General features: G+C 39.3%; 1 protein-coding gene across 3 annotated transcripts in view; it reads left to right on the top strand.

Annotated features, from left to right (window-relative positions):
* Positions 1-13,513, top strand: part of Mrps35 (mitochondrial ribosomal protein S35) — a 41,332-nt gene that overhangs the window by 20,356 nt on the left and 7,463 nt on the right. For all 3 annotated transcript variants that reach the window (XM_005407159.1, XM_005407158.1, XM_005407161.1), the window contains exons 6-7: positions 4,008-4,117; positions 6,047-6,116. In XM_005407159.1, coding sequence (XP_005407216.1) covers positions 4,008-4,117; positions 6,047-6,116 — 180 coding nt within the window. The remainder of the gene's footprint in view (positions 1-4,007; positions 4,118-6,046; positions 6,117-13,513) is intronic.

Below are 13,513 nucleotides of genomic sequence, written 5' to 3'. Positions count from 1 at the left end.
AATATTCTTTTTATGTCAGTTGTATTGCCTCCTGCTGTTTCATTGACTCCTATAAGTCATACATTATTCCTCTTTGCCTCATCTCGCAGCTGTTAAATTGACTTTTCCTGGGTCCTTGTTGATTTTACGAGATCCTTTCTGTCATGGTCGCTAGCTGCCCTGCTGTCTTCAGAATCTGAGATTCTATCTTCAGCTTCATTCAAGCGGTTTTGGTAGCTTTCAGTGGAAGCTTTGTTTTCCTGGAAGTCTCTTTGAATCTGGTTCATGCGTTCTGAATCCTTTCTGTTTTTTTCATTTAATGCTTCTGTCCCTTGCCTTTGTTATTCTGTTTTCTTATATGTTTCTTCTTCAGACTTTTTGAGCAGTTCCTTCATTATTATTGTCATTTCATTTTTTGCCTGAGAGATTATTTCTGATCTCATCCCTTCTATGGCCTTATGGAGTTTTTTCTTTACTTCCGTTGCAATCATTTCAGCTAATTCAGGCTTGTGTTTACCAAGTTCTCCTGTTTCAATGTCTCCTGGACTTGTTGTGAGTGAGGTGGAGTTCTGGGATTGTGTTTTAGTCCTTTGTTTTGTCATGTTCGCTACCAGATGCAGAAAGCTCAGTTTCCCTCTTCAGTAGCTGCACAGCAAAGACCACTAGTGTCGCTGGTATTCCTCTTGGTCAGGTTTGCCCCTGAGTGAACTCCAAGAAGTGCTACTTAGTCTCGGGTTTTCCAGCAGTTGTTGATTTATATCTCGTTATCCTTGGTCTGAGAAGCCGGCATTGGTGTCAGCTGATGGCCGACCATCTGATGCAGCATCCCCTTGCAGTTCAGGGTACGTGCATGGCCCAGACTCGGTTGCACTGGTTTGACAATCCCAGTCCAGTGGACCTATGTCCCCAGGCAGTTCAGGGTACAGGCAAAACCCAGACACAAACTGCAGGGTCAGCAGTTTGTGAACCACCTAATTCTGTGTCTCTAGTCAGTTCAGGACATATACAGGAACCAGATACAGGCTGGATGGGTAGCAATCACAGACTGCCCATGCCTTCAACCCCCTGGGGGGTCCCAGTGAAAATAAAGCACAGACTCAAACCGCAGGACCAGCAGGTCTTGGAGCACTCGCTCACTCGGTGCAGGATACATGTGCACAAGGAGAGGCTATACGCGCCCACCCCCCCAAGCCAGAGAAGTCCCTGGGGCTTTTGAGAGAGGATCTCTTGTCTGCCGCTGGTGCAGGGAGAGCAGAGACTCAGTCTGTAATAGTGGCGGGGTCCTGGGTCACCTGCTCTGCCCTCAGGAAATAGTTGGGAAATACCTGGTTCTCTCCACGAGTTTCAGCTGGGAACCGTGGTGGTATGAGTAAAGCACGGACTCGAACCACGGATCCAGCAGCTCCCAGAGCCGTGAATATGAGTTTTAAAACAGTTGTTATAGCTGCCACTTTTTTGACTACCTCTTGCATAAAAGCTAGAACATTTATTAAAAATTTAAATGTATGATTAAGAATTATGATTTTCTTGAAGGGAGCTTTTTAAAAGGGAAAAATATGACTCACTATCCTAATATAGGAGCTATTCATTTTTATGCTATTTTTCTGTACATATATATGTACATGTACTTGCACAGTCATAATAATACAGACACATTTTGTTATTTTTGGTAAGCAATCCTACACAGTTTTGTGATTAATTAGATTTACTAGAAACAGGTTACTTTATCTATCAGACTAATAATGTGGTTGTTGATACCTGTTGTTTCCAGAGGACTGTGGTAATTCACATTGTCTACAACATGTGAACATGGTATTGGATTGATATTTAAAGTCAGTATTCTTACTACCTGTGTTCTTTTTAAGAGTTTATTTATATTTATTTTTTATTCGTTTCAAAATTTTTTTTAAATGCCATGCTTTTTAAAAGCAATGTATTTTTCCTTCATTTCCTTTATCCTTCTTTTTCCCGTCTCCCTCCTCCCTTCCTCCTTCCCTCCCTCTTTTCCCCCTTTTTTGCTTCCTTTCCTTCCTTTTTTGTAGTGGTGGGGATTGGATCCAGGGACTTCACCCTGAGCTACATCCTCAGACCTCTTTTGTTTTTATTTTGAGATAGAGTCGTGTTAAGTTGCCCAGGCTGGGTTCAAACTATCAATCCTCCTGCCTCAAGCCTCCTAGTGTTGGGATTACAGGTATGTGCCACCATACCTGATACTTTTAAATTATGTATTCATTCAGCAAGTGCCTATTGAATATTTTTAAGTCCTAGACTATTGCCAAGAAGAAAACATTTTCTTTTCTTTGAAAGTTTGCCTATCATTGGAGAAAGTAAGCAAATAAATAGGCTACTATGCTATAGTGCCCCAAGGGAAGTAAGTACAGGGTTATTGAAGCTAATGAGAAGAACCCGACAGGATTGATTTCAAAATCCCATGTAGCGTTTTTTTCTTCTTTAGAATATCTTTCTCATTCTTAATGCTTTCTATGGAAAAATTAATCTGTGCTTGTTATGATTTGGAGTGGCTTAGGTGTTGGGCTCTTAATCCTCAATGTGATGTTTGCAGGAGACAGGGCTTAGTGGAAGGTCCCTAGGCCATTTGAGTGCTCCCCTTGTGAGGGACTAAAGGACCCTGAGTGAGTTCTCCAGAAAACAAGTTGTTCCCCTGAATGGCTCTGTGGCTGGCTTTCTTCTGAGGTAATTGCTCCCAAGTACACACTTCTGTCCTTTTGATGCTACTGCCATGCCCTCCAGAACTGAGCTAAATTAACCTCTTCATAAACAGCTTTGGTATTTTGTTATAGTAATGAAAACTGGACTAATAAAGTGCTTTACTTGTACCCTGTGTCAAACCTACGCATCAGTACACACAGTACCTTCAGCCTATGCCATAATTATCTGCAAAGTAAAAGATTTATTGACCTAGTTCAGTATTTCCGAAAATGTGTCTTAAGGAAGACTTATTTCATGAACTTCAAAGTGGAATGTAGGGGCTGGGGAAGGTCGTGAGTTCGGTTCCTGGTACCGGAGAAAAACCAAAAACCCAAAGTGGAATGTAGGGTCAAATAAACTTGAGGAATATTTACATATCAACCCTAAAAAGTGCTCTGAGAAATATTACTGTAAAGAATCCAGGGGGCTGGGGATTTAGCTCAGCAGCAAAAGCGCCTGCCTGGCAAGCGCAAGGTCGTGAGTTCAGTTCCCGGTACCGGAGAAAAACCAAAAAAAAAAAAAAAAAAAAAAAGAATCCAGGTAACAGCATTTTTTAAATGTATTCAAGGTAAAATAACCTTTTTACAAAAAAAAACATAAAACAGCCTGTGAAATTAGTATTAATTTTTGAAAAATATCAAGGTGAAATACTGAAATGCTTTGACCCTTCTCTAATTCAATATTCCATCCTACAAGATATACCTGTAGCTTTTAAAAAATAAATGACCAGGTGGAGGATGTAGCTCAGTGGCACAACACCTGCCTGGCAAGCCCGAGATTGTGAGTTCAATTCCCAGCACTAAAAAAAAAATGTGAAAAAATAAATGGTCCTGAACCAGTTGTAGTGATACAGATCTTGTATTTCCATGGTAGAAATTTATTAAAGATATTATATCATCTCTTTATATCTGTAGGATAGCCTTACTAACAGTTAATTGAGTTTAATTCTATTGGTGAAATAGCACTGTAATGTCACTTATTTAAGAGACATTGTTAGTTTTTTTTCAGGAAAAGTGCTCAAGCTCAAAACTTTCAAAAAATTTCAAATTGAGTGTTCTCTTCCCTCTTTGTTTTTCTTTCCATAGGTAAGATGAAGTTTCATAATGCTTGCCAACTGCTAACTCTAGATAGGAAGGAGTTTTAGTGGGTTTAGTATTAATATAGATAAACCCATTTAGTGGGTTATATTTAGTGGATTAATATAGATAAACCCATTTAGTGTTAAACCCATTTTAGTGGGTTTAGTGTTAATATAGATAACATTGCTAATTTTTTCATTAAACAAAGTATGTAACATAATTTTTTCTTATATTTTTAAGGTGAAATGTTCCAGTTTGAATTTAGATGATCATGCAAAGAAGAAATTAATTAAACTTGTAGGAGAACGATACTGCAAGACCACAGATGTACTCACCATCAAAACAGATAGGTAAAGAGTGAAAACTTGAACAGGCTGGGCATGTGCTTCTTTATTCCCCTGAAACTCCCTGGCAGTCCTTTTTAGAGAAATTATATTGACAATAGAAATAGTCTTTTATGAAGTCAGCTTATTTGGAGAAATTTTCTAATTCATGTTTGTAGGTTTGTGTCCACATACAACCTACTTTTTTTTTTTTTTTTTTTTTTAACTGTGGTCATTATTTATTCAGAGAAGTTTCCATGTTGTTGTTTTGGTTTGCTTTGGTGGTTTTTGTCCTTTTTTTTGGAGTTTTTCTGTTGCTAGTTTTGGGGAGGTTGGTTGGTTGGTTGTTTTAGACTGTCTCCCCATGTAGTCAAGACTGGCCTTGACCTCTCTACGTAACTTGGGCTGTCCTCAAACTCATAATTCTCCTGCTTAGCCTCTTAAGTGCTGGATTACAGGTGTGCACCACCATGTTCAGATTTTTATTATTATTTTTAATCTTGATTTTCATATATCCGTATGTAAAAAACTTGAAAAATGTTAGAAGACTTTAAAAAAGTATGCTTTGCTAGTGATTAATGCTTAAGTAGGTGACTCTTTTGTCCATAATTGGCTTTGTGATTCTAAAATCAGGCCATATCTCAGTCTGTAAAATAAAATAAGTTTTCCTTGAAACAGATTTTTATAGAACATGTAAATCTTGTAGTTCAAAATTTAAATTACTAAATTATATGTGGAACTTTATCAAGGTACTTTTGTATTTTTGTAAACAGGCAAATTTTAGAGCTAAGATAGACATTTCAAAAAATAGCATAACCATTGTATATGAGCTTATAAATTATATAATTTTCATTTGATTTAAAAAACAGTTCCATGCCTGCATGGTGGCACATGCCTGTAATCCCAGCACTCAGGAAGCTGAGACAAGAGGATCTCCCTCTGTAGTTCAGGCTGGCCTTGAACTCACTGTAACCGAGGTCGACCTCGAACTTCTGACAGTCCTTCTGCCTCAGCCTTCTAATTGCTGGGACGACAGGCATGAGCCATCACATCTAGCACAAGTGAACTAATAAATAAACAGTATAGTTAAAGTCATTTGTTAAATAGTTGCTTTATTTGATATTTAAAGACATTAGAAGCAGTTGCTGCTTTCTTTTTTATTATTTTCCTATCCTAAAAGCATAGCATGCCACCTCATATGTATGTAGAAGTTCTACCTAATTTTAGGATATTAGTTCCATTTAAATATTGCAGCAAGCACACAGCATTATATGTAGAAGAATCTGCTCTAGGGGAATAAAGATTATCCTTTAGATACTCAGGCCTTTTTATTTTTTTATTTTCATGCAGAGTCTTGTTAAGTTGCTCAGGGTCTTGTTAAATTGCTCAGGCAGGACTTGAGTTTGCTATCTTTCTACCTCCTTCAGTTCCAGGATTGCAAGTATGGCCACGCACCTGATTGTCTATTTGGGGTTTTTGGCCTTTTTTCCCCTTTGGCGACAGACTCACTGTGTTGTCCAGGCTTGCCCCTCAACTGCTGGACTCATGTGATTCTTCTGCCTCAGCTTTCCAAGTAGCTAGAACTACAAGCACACAATACCATGCCCCATTTGTCTGTTTTTCGGCTTTGTTCCCCAGCCTATTTTTAAAATGTGGTCATTAGATATGCATGTGCAAATTTTTAGCACTGAGTTGGTGAAGGGGTCTTGGATTGAATAGTTATGTTAAAAATACCATAAGGCTATTGTCATATAGAAATAACTCCGTTAGTGATGAAATCAAAATACAAAACACCATTGTTCAATATCGTTAAGTATTTCAATATGTAGACCATTTTTTTTAGTCTAAGAATTTTCCCAAAAGCAAAGAGAATTCCTGAGAATATATTATATGTTTTGCAAATTTCTTATACTGAATTTCTAGAATTGTGACTATCTTCCTCTTTCTCTTTTAAAGATGCCCTTTAAAGAGACAGAACTACGACTATGCAATGTATCTACTGACAGTATTATACCATGAATCTTGGGTAAGTGTGTGAATGTTTAATGATTTGTGATTAGTGTGATTTAGATGATGTTAACCTTCCAAAAAATTCTGGCAAGTATTCACTGACTATTTTATAGACCACCAAATAATCTTAAGATGTATGAAATATCATAGATAGTTTCTACTACTGTCAAAAATGAGGATCTTGAAATAGATTATTCACCCTATCACAGGACCATGCTGAAATATGCCTAAAATACCTTCAAACCCATACTTTGTGACTTTTGCTGGAAAATTTGGGGTGCTTCACCTTCCTCCTCTCTAGTACTGGGGATTAAATCCAGGACCCTTTGTTATACTAGGAAGCACACTACTACTGAACTACATTCCCAGCCTGTATTGTTTTATTTTGAGACAGATTCTTGCTAAATTACCCAAGCTAGCCTCAAACTTGTGATACTTCTGCATCAGTCTTCCAAGTAGTTTGGGTTTTATACATGTGCTCCCACACTTGGCTAAATTTGGTTTTTTATTTAAGTAAAAGTTCTCAATTGTGAAAGAGTAATCATCTAGATAAGTTGACAATTTATGATTTATCTTGTTTCCAAAACTCTACATAAAGGTGTTTTAAATGCCTCCTAAAATCTATGCTTAAACTGGGCACAGTGGTGCTCTCTTATAGTCCTAATACTCTGGAATGCTGAGGTAAGAGGATCACAGATTTGAACCTGAGTAACTCAGTAACTTAGTGAGACCCTGTCTCAACATAAAAAATGGAAAAAGGATCGTAACATGGCTGATAAGAGAAAGACGTGCATTGGAGAAACTCCAAGGAGAGATAACAGCTAATACAAGTATTTTGCAGTGGGGGAGGCAGTCACACCCACGTAGGGAAAATTAACCTGAAAGAGGACTCTTCTAGATAGAAACAAATATTTGAGTTGTTGAAAAAGTGGCGCCGCCACTGGTTTGCACTTTCCCCTACACCTCCACATCCACCAAACACACGACTTCTTAGAAGTGGTTCTGACAGCCCAAGGGAAGGAACAATGAGTGCTGCAGAGGCTGGCTCTGAGGAATCTCCCTGTGGAATCGCCCTCCACCCAGAAGAGGAAGCCCAGGATGGGAATAAACTGCTGTTGGGGCTCTAGGGAAACCCTGCAATCAGAGAAAAGGAGAGACAGCAACACAAAAACAGGCAAGCTCTCTCTCTTCCGTTATCCCCCCAAGCACTAGGGCACAGTGTGTTCCCACACCACCCCACCCACCACCCCCTGACAGAGGGAAGCCCCCAGCTCTAGGCAGAGAGAGGCTGATGCTGTGAACTGTGGGCAGCACCAAGCCCAGCACAGGGAGTATGGATCGCATTCCGGGAGACGCGGGAAGGTAGAGAAAATCAGTGGCCAGTCCAGAGCAGGTGCTTCCCAGATAGTTCCTCAAACTCTAAAAAAGATCCAGGGCAGTGGAAATCCTGCCCATCACCCACCAAACTGCATGGTCAAAGGAGACTCTGCCAAGGTTAGGACTGTACCAAGTACTCTGGGTTGAAGAGCAGTGCTTTCAAATCAGGTAGATAAAGGGCTGAGCTCGGATAAGATGGAGTTGCCTGCGACAGAGGGTTTCTGACATAACTGGCAGAAGGACCCTGCGGGGATTTGCCCAGCAGCAAGGGCAGCGGAGGTTGCTGGAGAACCAGTTATCCGGGCAAACTACTTTACTTCCTGTTCCTCCCAAATTAATTGAAGTGGTCAGGTCTTGGGACAGAGACAAAGGGCTGCTGTTGGCCACACCCAAATCATAGCTTGCAATCAGGAGGTGGGTCCAGGGAGTCTGATAACCCTCACCACCCCTGGAGGCTGTAAAGCAGCCCATAGGTAGCGGGAAAGCCAACTTGACAGCCTGAAAGCGCTGTGAACTGTGGGCAGCAGTTCTCTGACTACAGTCCGAAGGGAGCAGTGTGGATACTGACTGTATGGTGTGGGAGGGGCAGCTGGATCCTTGCTTGTTTCTCCTGGGTTCACTCTTTAGATTTGTATTTCTTTTCTTTGGTTCTTGCTTCCTTATCCATATTATTATTATACTATTTTTATTTTTAAATTTTTTCCTTTATTCTTTTCTCTCTTGATCTTTAGCTTTTCTCTTCTTCTTTTCTCCCCATTTTTTCTTTGCTCTTCCTCATGTTCTGTATTCCCTTGTCTTCCATACATCTTCTCCACCTTTCATAGGCTGTATATGTAGCAGCAGCCTGTATATGTATAGAAGAAAATAATACATCAGTACTTCAACTTCAGTGGTACTGATAATGCCTATATTAGGTAACCCTTAACAGAATTGTGGCTAGAAGATTCAAAGAAAACTGACTGCAGATATATTAATGGTACTGTTATGGTTTGTGTCTAAATGTGCCCCCAAAGCCTCATGCAGTCGTGGGGTGGGCTTCTAGAGTTTTGGATTGATCCACGGTCCAGTGCTGGGATTATGGGTGTGAGTGCTGCACTTCCCTGGGGCGGGAAGCCTGCATACAATATGAGACAAGGAAAGAGGCTTGTTCCTGCTGCTCCTGCCTTTCTGCTCTTACTGTTTTCCTGTCTTCCCCCGCCATGAACTGATGCCCCCCTGCCATGTGCCACTCTGCCTTGGAGCCAGCCAAGTGTGGACTGAAACCTGCACAGACTGTGAGCTGAATTAACCTTTCCTTCTTTAATTCTGCGTGTCAGGCATTCTGTCTCAGCAGTGAGAGAACAGTGACCAAGACAGATACTGACAACTCTACAACTTCCCTCAATCTCTACATTTCTCTCCCCTTGCAAGTACATTTCTCCCACCTTCAGAATTATCCTCTTAAACCCCCTCAACACTAACCCTTTACTCTAGCTATTAAACTACCTCTGAATAATACATCAGTACTTCAACTTCAGTGGTACTGACGTACTGCTTTTTACTTACTAACATCTTATCTCCCTTTTCTCTCACTGACTTACTCTCTTCCCCTCCCTTTCTCTTTCCTCTCTTCTTCCCTTCTCCCTCCACATCCCAGACTAACTGCTAATGACACTTTAGTCTGTAAGAGGCACTAAAGTATGATTGATGGTTGGATATATAGACACTGTTCTATCCAGTAGAAATTCTCTCCCTGTAAGAGAGTGACTGGGTCTGATCCAATTAAACTGAGTAGACAAATCACATCACAGGACAGTGGAAAGTAACTGAAGAGTTCATCATACCAGCAACAAAGTGTCTTCTCTCTTTTCGACCTCCTCAGCACAAAACTAAAGAGGAACATGACAAAACAAGGCAACAGAATGGCTCCAGAGCTTCCATTCATAAGATGGAAAACAATATTCCATGCACCACGACCCCGCCAAAACAAGGAGAGGTAGCAGTCTTATTCTTAGACAATGTAGACTTCAAGCTAAAACTGATCAGAAAAAGCAGAGAAGGTCACTACGTATTAGTAAGGGAATAGTTCAACAGGAAGCCATAAAAATGAATATATATGCACCAAAATGCTGGTGTAACCAGTTTAATAATCAGTTTAATAACCAGTGTTGTAAAACTCTAGTCTAGACACAAAACATCAAGTAAACACCAACACAGTCATAGTGAGGAACCTCAGTACCCCAGTTTCACGAATATATCAACTAAACAAAATTAACAAAGAAATAACAGAGTTGAACCAGAGCTTCAAACAAATGGACTTCATAGGTATCTATAGAGTGTTCTATCCTACTATAACAAAAAACGCATCCTCAGCAGCAAGCAAAACTTTCTCCAAAATAGACCACATTTTAGTCCATAAATTCTGCTTAAATACAGAAGAACAGAAATGATCTCATGTATACTGTCAGTTCATACAGCAGTAAAACTAGAAGTCATTTGCAAACAGAAACCAGCAGGACATTAAATAGCACATCCTGAGCATCAGTGGGTCAAAGAAAAAATCAAGAAAGAAATGGAACCATTTGTAGAATCAGATAATGCCAGGAAAACACACGGGAACACAATTAAAGGAACCCAGGGAGAGTTTATAGCTGTGAACACCCACATCAGAAAAGCTGAGCGAGTCCAAATATATGCTAATAATACTAAAATGAAGGTTTTTCGTAGAGTTTCAAATTCATTTATTCTCAATTTCTATATATACCTTACAGTTAATTCATCTTGGTGTGGTGGCACACCCCTATAACGCTAGCTACTAGGGAGACTGAGACAGGAGGATCACAAGTTCCAGGCCAGCCTGGGTAGCACAGGAAGACCCTGTTTTATAATAGAGTAAAATGATTAAAATCTGAGAATGAGTGAGGCAGGGTGGCACACGCCTGTAATCCCAGCACTCGGGAGGCTGAAGCAGGAGGGTTGCTACGAGTTTGAGGCCAACCTGGTCTACGTAGTAGGTTCAAGGCCAGCCTGGGCTACAAAGCGAGACCCTGTCTCAAAAAACAACAAAAAATCTGAGGGTGTAGCCAAGTGGTAGAGTGCCTACCATGTGGGAGGCCCTCGGTTTGGTTCCTGTTGCCACAAAAAAGAGAAAACAAAACAGTCACATACACGGCTATATTTAAATTTATAGAACCTGGATGCTACTCATAATGTAACATAACTGATAAAAACAAAATTTCCTAAATTTAATTTTTTTTCATGATGATTTTTAAAGCTTCCAGGAGTGATTAGGTTAAGGAAGGGTCTTGTAAAGTTGGATTTTATTCAAGTATTATATATTTCATTCATTTTTATTTTCCCAGTATCTAGTATAGCATGTGGCATATGACCTTCTGCAGATATCTTCTTTTTGTTGTTTTGTTGTTGTTTTTTTGGCTTTTTTGAGTCAGGGATTTACTATGTAGTGCAGCTGCCCTGAAATCATTATGTAGTCCAGGCTGGCTTCAAGCTCACAGCATTCCTTCTGCCTCAGCCTCCTGAGTGCTGAGATTGCAGGCATGAGCCACCACATCCAGCTCTAATAAGTGTCTTTTAAAATAGATCTAAATGGAATTTCTTCACATACTCAAATTTAGCATCAGTAGCTGGGGGAGTGGCTCAGTGATAGGGCACTTGCCTAAGTGTTAAGCCTTTGGTTCAATTCCCAGTACTATGCAAAAAATAGCTTTGATAGTTCAAAAGAATTGCCAGGAATTATTTTCACTTTTTGTCCATCATGAGTATTTGCTTCTCTCTAATTTAATGATTAACTTGTTTTCTCTCATATAGTGCAATGAATTACTTGTAATCATAAGTTATAGAATAGTGCTGTGATTCATCTCTTAAGTAAAGGAAGTTGTAAATGGGAGGTAACAGGTTTGTCTTCAGTGAAGCAGATATTTCTTTGCCTTTTGTTACTTCAGAATATACTGACCATTCCATCAATTACTATGTCTTTCTTTGTATTAAATTTATACTTCAAGGGGAAAAAGATGGTAAGTTCAAATTAAGTTACTATTTTGTTCTTTTAATACTCTTTTTGCAGTGTCTCTATATTTCTAAATAAAACCTGTTCTGCCACCATTGTAGTTTGGGGCAAATTATTTAATTACTCATGACTTAAGTTCCTCGTCTGCAGCACAGATGATAACGTCACTAACTCATAGGGTTATGTGAGAGCCCAGTGAGTTAATTCATTAAAGAACTTCAGACAGTGCCTGGCGTGCAGTGAGTAGCTCCTCGGGCTCTTCTCATGCTGCTGTGTTCTTACTGGTCATTCTTCATGTCTTTCAGTGTCCGAAGTACTTTCCACCTTCAGGTCTTTATGAATACTGTTTCCCTTATGAAGTGAATGAGTAAATGACTAATTGAGTCAACTAATAAAGAGAACAAGATCACATGGATGAAAAATTGTTGCATCTAGGGTTGTTGTTAGGCAGGTTCTGTCCTTGAAGGCAGGGAGAAAAAGAGATTGTATGTACATGTGTGTTATATCTGTACTGATAGATTAAATTGGGAATAGATGTATTTAATAGTAGAAGTATTAAAATAGGTGTTTATGGGGCTGGGGATTTAGCTCAGCAGCACAGTGCCTGCCTGGCAAGCACAAGGTCATGAGTTCGATTGCCGGTACCAGAAAAAAAAAATAGGTGTTTATAATATAATCTCTGCCTAAATGATGGTCAATTTCAGCTTACACTGGTATTTTTAATTGCCCATAATAATTGAATATGCTATTGTTTGTGCCTTAAAATTAATATAGTCCAGCTGCACTTCAGTAAAAGTAACTCTTAAACTACTGACTACTTCAGTGTTGGATATGATTTGAGAAACTACAATTGTAATTGCAAACTATAAGGACATAAAATTGTAAATAAAGTTTAGCCATAATAACATTTAAAAAATGAATTTAGAAAGATACAACAGGTATCACCAGTACTGATCATCTATTTTTGGGTATTAGAATTATGAGGTGATCAAAAATGTGGTGAATGTTTACATTTTAAAATTGTGTTATAGTAAAAGACCCATTGCCATTGACCACCCTCAAAATACCTGCCACCCTTGGAACACACTTACCCCATTTCTTCCTGTCACCTTCTGATGCTGCCCTGGTTGCTTCACTTTTGTGAATTGATTCATGGTCATCTTGACTTCTGGGAAGAGGCAGATCTAGTGAATACGGTGGGTGAGGACACAGCAGGATCTTATGAGCTGCCCTTCCATTGAGTGGCTTTCACTGTCTTTTTGAGCACACTTCCTAGAGATAGACACAAAAGAGTATGTTATAACTGCTTCAGAAAGTGGTAGGAATGATAGGGCAGGTGTATTGGAAGCAAGGGGGAGTATTTTGAGGAGGATTAAGGCAATATATCTTGCACTAAAATAAAATTTCACTGCAATAAAGAGTATGTTTGACCACCCTTTTATACATTTGTCCCCTTTTTTTGTAATGTCTGCCTTTCCTGTTAGAATGTTTATAAAATTGCAGCATGTGAGTAGTATGTCCAAATTCATTTCTGGGTTATTATTCATTTTTTTTTTTTTGGTACGGGAATTGAACTCAGGACCTTGCGCTTGCCAGTCAGGGACTGATGGTCCTGCGCTATATCCCCGGCCCTTGGGTGATTATTCTTTTAGGCTTTTTCTTCTTGGGTTTTTTGTTTGTTTGGTTGTTTTTTGGTGTTTGTTTATGACAGTGTCTCACTATGTAGCCTAGTCTGTCTTTAAACTAGCAGTCTGCCTGCCTCAGACTGCCAAGTGCTGGAATTACAGTCATGTGCTGCCATACCCAGCTTCCTTTTTGTCTTAACTCCCTGTGTGAGAGCTCCTTGATGTGACAGTGAACGTTTTACTGAAATGCATTGAAATTAAGGAAAAATGTTTTTAAAAATTATGATAAACAGGCCGTTTTAAGTCACATAACTATAAAAATACTGTTTCAAAATTATTTTTAAGTATAATATCTTGAAAAGGTACTCCTTATTTCCAAACAGTACTGAACCATTTTAACTACAA

This window comes from Chinchilla lanigera, unplaced genomic scaffold (assembly GCF_000276665.1).
Source record: "Chinchilla lanigera isolate Chin_1 unplaced genomic scaffold, ChiLan1.0 scaffold00104, whole genome shotgun sequence".
NCBI classification, from domain to species: domain Eukaryota; kingdom Metazoa; phylum Chordata; class Mammalia; order Rodentia; family Chinchillidae; genus Chinchilla; species Chinchilla lanigera.
Note: the sequence above shows the minus strand (reverse complement) of the source record. Positions and strands in the feature narration are given on the sequence as shown.